Source organism: Microtus ochrogaster, chromosome 10 (genome assembly GCF_000317375.1).
Source record: "Microtus ochrogaster isolate Prairie Vole_2 chromosome 10, MicOch1.0, whole genome shotgun sequence".
NCBI lineage: Eukaryota > Metazoa > Chordata > Mammalia > Rodentia > Cricetidae > Microtus > Microtus ochrogaster.
The window spans coordinates 83,519,428-83,526,503 of record NC_022016.1 but is presented as its reverse complement, the minus strand read 5'-3'; the positions used below and the strand labels follow the sequence as shown (position 1 = coordinate 83,526,503).

General features: G+C 45.3%; 1 protein-coding gene across 2 annotated transcripts in view; it reads right to left on the bottom strand.

Annotated features, from left to right (window-relative positions):
- Nucleotides 1-4,748, bottom strand: part of Ube4b (ubiquitination factor E4B) — a 103,299-nt gene extending 98,551 nt beyond the window's left edge. The window contains exon 1 of one of the 2 annotated variants that reach the window (XM_026782239.1): nt 4,007-4,748. In XM_026782239.1, the coding sequence (XP_026638040.1) occupies nt 4,007-4,030 (24 nt within the window). In that variant the 5' untranslated portion in view covers nt 4,031-4,748. The remainder of the gene's footprint in view (nt 1-4,006) is intronic. The other variant, XM_005353692.2, reaches the window with a different exon arrangement.
- Between the last annotated feature and the right edge of the window lie 2,328 nt (nt 4,749-7,076).

The following is a 7,076-nucleotide window of genomic DNA, read 5'->3' as shown; positions in this document are numbered from 1 at the left end:
TATCTCCATCCCATGGAGCTCTACCGCCGACACATGGTTAACAACAGCCTCCTACCAGTCATCTTAAAGCCTTAACACCCTGCAGGGGAGAGATCCCAGTCTCACAGAGAGCTGAAACTTTCAGACAGCTCTCCAAGTGCCACCAGCAAACAATTCCAACCGCCCCAGCGCCATGACTTGGTGTTGTTTTCAGAGCCCCTGTCCCTCACACCCAACTCCCAGTACTCACACCCAACTCCCAGTACTTCAGGGGCAAAAACACAACCTAACCTTTTTCTAATGCCTTCCTCATTCCACAGGGCGTCCCTTCTTCCTATTCTGAGTGTCTCATCTGCAAGTGACATCACACAGCTACACTGTACATTAAAATAAATTTTATGTTTTATTTTATGTGTATGAGTATTTTGTGTGCGTATGTGCGTATGACCACATATGTGCCTGGTGCCTGGAGAAGTCAGAAGAGGACACCAGACCCCCCTGGAACTGGAGATACAGATGTCTGAAAGCCACCATGTGGCTGGTGGGAACTGAACCTGGGTCCTCTCCAAGAACAAGTGCTTTTAGCTGCTAAGCCATCTCTCCAGCCCCTATATATTGTACATTTTAGGTTCCTATCTCCATTCCCCAACAAAACCTCCTAACTTATGGAGTGAACCATTTGAGGCTGGGTTAGGGGGAATTGGTGAGGGAACATTACTGCACATCAGTCAATTCCAAAAGGACCAGACCACATTATAAATGTACTCACAAAAAACACCACTTTACAGAAACTGGGAGTGTCAGCGAGATAATGGTAATAGGATATTTATACAGATGCTGTGATCAGTCAATGGACAACTGGTAAACAGTGAAATGTAATAAAGGGGGCTTGGGAATCAGGAGTCTGGAGTTTGAATTCTAACCATGTGACTTCTAAACCAGGTCTCTTTTGCCAAGTTATTTAACCTAAATCTGTTTCCTCACCTACAAAATATACAAACTGGTTCCTACTTCATTGAATTATTTTACCAAATAAAACAATGGCTGCACCATGCAAAGTGCAGGATTCTAAGGCTGTTCACAACTGTAAATCTTTTTCCACTTAGAGAACACTGCTATTCTGTGATCCCAGCATTTGGGAAGCTGAGGCAGGAGGATTACAAATCTAAGGTTGGCTTGGGATATATAGCCACACCCTGAAATAAAAATAAAAATCCATGGGGTGGTGGTGGCACACACCTTTAATCCCAGCCCTCGGGAGACAGAGAAAAAGAGGGAGACACACACACACACACACACAGATCTCTGAATTCAAGGCCAGCTGGTCTACAAAAGCTAGTTCCAGAAGTTCCAAGCTACAGAGAAACCCTGTCTCAAAAAACAAAACAAAACAAAACAAAAAAAAAAAACCCTGATAAATACGATTTTCAAAAATAAATAAAAAAATAAAGAAAATTCCAAGGTCATATATGATACATTTGGGAACAACACTTAACTCTTCTAAACCTTGACCACACCCTGAGTCCAAGGCAACCATCTTTCAGAAGTAGGTCAGAAAGATTTACAAGAGAAAAAGGGGGAGAAAAGGTACAAATCATTTCAACGCAATTTCATCACCACTGCTGAAAAACAGCTGAAAACCCCTGCCCTTCTTGCAGCACTGCCTTGGTCCACAAGAACAACACGTGAGTAGTAGGAACATAATGCAAACGATGATGCTGTGGAATGTAAGGAGGTTAAAGGAGCTGAACTTAGTCCCGGCTCTGTTCTGCGGAGTACAGAGCTCACTGCACAGCACACAGCAATGCAGGCCAACAACCCTTTCAAATACTCAGAAAAAAGAAGAGAAGCCAAGGTGACCTATGAAAAAGGGACCTAGTCTGGTTAAACCAGTTTTTATTCTTCTAGCCTGTATTGTGAAAATATTCACAAATATTCTCATTTTGTTAAAATATGAAACTCTGATTTAACCCAGTTTCCTAACTTCAGATGAGGGAATCGCTGGCATGACTGCTTTAATTCTGAAGCTATCCTTCAACAGTCAATAACACATGTGTGTTATCTTTTAACCAAATCCAAATCAACATCACCTGCAATATCTGTGATACAGGTTTCTACTAACAAAGTAACAATACAAGGGCAAAAAAACCTTTGGAAACTTACCTGTTGAGAAATGTACGTAACCCAGTATTAAAGAAACTGGATTAAAGCTAGGCAAGTTGGTACACAACTTAATTCCCAGCATTCATAGCAGAGGCAGGGATATCTCTGAGTTGGAGGCCAGCCAGGGCTACCCAGTTAGATGCAAGTAAGGGAAAAAAAAGAAAAGGAAAAAAAAAACAACTTTATAAAGAGATTCTGGTCTAGCTTCTAATGAGGGGGAAAAAAGACCACTTATTATACTGCCATTGTGGTCAGGCCAACTAATTTGCTGACATTAACTTTATACTAATCCTGCACTGGTGAATTTAATTTTTCATAAATGTTTTAGTGTCCTGTTGACCTTGAAAAATTTCTTCCACAAAGATTATATGTATTCCTTTTAGGGTCACCAAGAGAGTTAGTTACACCATCTCAAGAACTAAGCAAAATGAAAAGACACCTTTGACACAGTATCTGTGGCCAGTCTGTATACTTTATGGTTTGAAAAAAAATTAGTAGAAACTCAAATCTGTAAAGGCCTCTAAAACACAAACTATTTAGAGGTCAGAAGAAAAAAAACAGTACTTTATGGAAGTAAAAGATTACTGAAAAACACAGATTGTGTATTTTTAAAATTAAAGAAAAATCGAGGAATACTTTTAAAAACTTAAAAAAAAATACCAGATGTTTCCAAGGCAGTATTTTCTGAAACTGCTCAAGACTTTTCTGATTTAAGATTACACTCCTGCTGTAGTTGAGGAAAACCAAGTTAGCTGACACAAAATGACTTAACAACTAAAGTATCACAATCCTCAAAATTGTTTCTTTTCCCACCTGACCCTTCACCCACCCACCCATGTGCAGGCTCCATCCCTGGAGAATTTTAGTGACTAAACAAACATGAGAAGACCATGGCCAAAAGTGAGCAAGAACCTCTTCCAACCAACCTGATGACAGATGACTATTTTCATATACTGCAGGGGAAGTTTACATGAAGCAGTGGAAGAAATTAAACCAGTGAGGGTCTTGAAAAGAAGGCCTTCAATTTGTAGAAAGATGGGAAAAGCCAACCTCACAGGAAATGCCTTGTGCCCTAACTGCCACTGCTTTTCAGACAATCGTACACAGCACAACCCAAGTTTAAGGGGGAGGGGAGTTAAAAAAAAAGTAAAATAGAAGACCAGCAGTCATTAGTAGTCTGTTGAAATTACTACGATTTAACTGGAATCTTTTAAACTATTAAGGATATATACACTTTGTTCAATATCAAGGAATCTGTAACTACCTCTCAAACACAAAGGTACCTTTGATCAACTTATACAATGAAATGGCCACATGTATCTGGGATTTCCAATACTTCCTTTTAAAACCATTAAATATTATGGTAAAAGTGTTCTTTAAATCTCTAAAGACACAGGCATACACAATATACCATGATCTAAATCTTGCCCTCTTTCTTGAAAACCCTTTTAAAAAGACCGAACACCTTCAAGATGTTCTCCTTGTCTTCAGACCCTAAAAGAAAAAAGCAAGTGGAGTTCCGAATGAAGATACAAGGAAAGAGAATAAAGAAGAAGAAGAAAACATGAGGCCCTCTCCGGGGTCCTGCATTCTCTATCCCTGGAGTATTTTAGTGATTGAGTAAAACATACTGAGGAGACCGTAGCCCAAAGCAGAGCAAGGGCTTCTTACAATACAACCAACCTGATGATGAATGGACTACTCCCATAATATCTCATTATTCTTGAAAATGCCATCTCCGTCGCCTCCCCATCCCAAAAGCCCGACACCACTAGCGCAAAATCGTCCCCGTCCAAAGCGCCAAAGAGTTGCCAAGTAATCCTTTCAAGGTGCCCCCCCGCCCCCCACGCCCCAGCCTCCTCACCTCGTCAGCGCTCAGCTCCTCCATCGCTTTCCTCTTAATGGTGAAAGGCGTTAGGGAAGAGATCCTCAGTTCTTGAGATCAGGGCGGGAGCAAAGGAGACGGGAAGGTATCTAGCGAGCTGTCTGGTCCCCCCCAATGGGGGAGGTTTCAGAATTGCATAGTCAGAGGTTAAAAACTAAGAACACGAGGCACTGAACCGCCTTGGCTCCGGTCGCTCAGATGGCCCCAACCTCCTCCTCCTCCTCCAGCTGCAAGCGCCCTGAGCCGCCTCCTCTGGCCACGACCACAGCTACGGGGTCCTCTCCAGGCTCCACGGACTCCCCTAGCTTCCCAGGTTACCCAGAGCGGGCGGCGCGGTCTCCAGCTCGGCTCGTGCCCGCTGCGCGCCGTGTCTTCGTGGCGGTGACGCGGCAGCTGCGTTTCTCTCCCGCAGACCCTGCTCCGGGTCCCACCCTTGGCCCCTGGCGGGAACGGCTCCGCTGCACACTGGATGCCCCCGAGGCGCCGCGACCCTACGGCAGCCCGGCTAGAGCGCTGGACCGGGAAGCCCCTCCCCTCTAAAAAGCAGGCCAGGCTCTCCCCGCCTCCACGCAAGAACCCTGGTGGGGGGAGGGGAGGGACAGGACTGGCGAAGCCCTCGCTGGGAGCGTGAATCCTCCTACCCCTCCAACCCTACTCTTACCCCCTCGCCCCACCAAGTATTATTCATCAAAACAACAGGGCCGCCATCTTTGAAAGGCATCACGTGACCCTCGCTGGGGAGGCGGGGCTTCTGGCGCCCGGACGCGGCAGCCAATGAGCGACGGGATCCGCGCCGCCGATTTCCTCTTCCCCTGCATCCTGTCCCCGCCCCCTGCCCCACCCCCTCCCTCCAGCGCGCCAGGTCGGGGGGGGGGGGAGGGGAGCTGCCAGGCTGAGAAGGGAGGGAGGCGGGGCGGTGCGTTTCCATGGAGACCGCGCGGAGGCAAGGGGCGCGGTGGGCGGGGCTCGGGTAGGCTCGGCCTTGCCGGGGTCGCTTGCTTGGCCCCTAGGGTTTTCGCTACGCGGATTTGCTGTCTAATGACGTGGTAATCGGGCCACCCGCACCTCTTGGATGCTGCGAACTGCCACAGAAACTAGGAGAAGAGAGGAATCGGAGGAACGTTTGCTCTCTGCGGGGAGCGTTTTTGCACCAGGCTGCAGATGCCTTGTTGCGCTCTTCCCCTCCCCCAGGAAAGCCCATGGAAGAAAACTAATAGGAACTTAATTTATTTTATTTTACCTTGTTCTTTTAGAGAGGCGCTCTTCTTTGTGCTCGAGAGTACTGATACAATCTGAAAGTGTCAGTGATGAAGTGATGAGAGACATTTCAAATGATGGAGAAATGTGTTGAACAGCTTCTTTTTTTTGGGGGGGGGGGTTCGAGACAGGGTTTCTCTGTGGTTTTGGAGCCTGTCCTGGAACTAGCTCTTGTAGACCACGCTGGTCTCCAACTCACAGAGATCCGCCTGCCTCTGCCTCCCAAGTGCTGGGATTAAAGGCGTGCGGTTGAACAGCTTCTTAAGGAAGCCCGTTGTACAGCCCGCTCAGCCCGACAAAAACTTCTTTACAATATATGTCTAAATTGAGCAAAGTAACAGTACCATGAAAATCCGGAATTGGCCACAAAATATATATTGTCTAGCGTACAAAAGCCATAATCTTGTTTTTAACTGTTCTTTAAAAGGAATCTTGCTATGTATCTCAGATTGTCTCAAATTTGAAATCCTCCTGCCTGACGCTGGAGTGTGCACCACCATCACAGACTATCGAACTGTACCATTTATTTATGTCTCTTTATTATTTGTATCAGGGTCTCACTGGCCTGGAACTCACAGAGATCAGCCTGCCTCACCCTCCCAAGTGTTAGAATTAGGAGCGCACAGCTACTCCTAGTTGAACGATAATCTTAAACATTCCACTCTAGCCTAAAAGAGTTACATTTGATCTTAGTTGGAAGGCCGAGAAGTGACTAAAATAGCTACAATTTGTTTGCTACATGCTAAAAATGGGAACATGACTACTAGATATGCAAAGAATCTGTGACTAAAATTGAAGTCTGCAGGCTTTTCAGGAAGGCTTTCCACTTTTCAGGAAAGGAATTCTGTGTGAGCTCTTCTGGACCCCTAGTTAACACTGATGCTAATTACACTGTCTTTTTTTTAAAAACATCGTAATTGCCATGTAACCACAGATTAAATCACACATTCAAAGTATACAATGGCTGTAAGATAGTTATAGCTGATTAACATCATTGCTCTCTAATTCCAGAACATTTTAATCACCCAAGAAAGGAACCCTCCAACACACTAAATGTCCCTCCTCTTCCTGCCACTACCTCCTGTAACTAATCTGCCTTCTGTCTCCATGGATTCACCTACACTGCACCTTTCACAACAAATAAAGCAAATATTCTACTTCCTGTGACTCTTCCTCTTTTCTCACGTTCTCTTGTATTTTCTTTCTCTTCCATCCTCCCATCTTCCTTTTTCTTAATAAATCTTGTTTTGCCTGCATGTATGTATGTATGTACACAACATGTGTGCAGTGCCTGAGGAGGCCAGCAGAGGGTATCAGATCCTCTGGAACTGGAGTTACAGATGAGCCACACACAGGCCCTGGGAACTGAACCCAGGTCTTCTGTAAGGAGCAAATGCTCTTAACCACTGAGCCATCTTTCCAGCCCTCTTTCTTTCCTTTATTCTTTCTGTGTAGCCCAGATGGAGCTCAGATTCCCCGGCTCCTGAACTCTCTTCAGTATTTGTCTACCAGTGTGCACCATCACAAACAATCTGCTCATCTGGCCCCCATGATTCATGTGTCTTGCAGCACATCAACAATGTTTCATTTCTTTAATGTCAAACAATACTCCTAGCCAGGTGTGGTGGCACATACACCTTGTCCCAGCACTTGAGAGGCAGAGGCAGGCAAATTTCTGTGAGTTTGAGACCAGTCTGGTTTACATAGTGAGTTCCAGAACAGCCAGGTCTATCGAGAGAGAGAGAGAGAGAGAGAGAGAGAGAGAGAGAGAGAGAGAGAGAGAGAGAGAGAG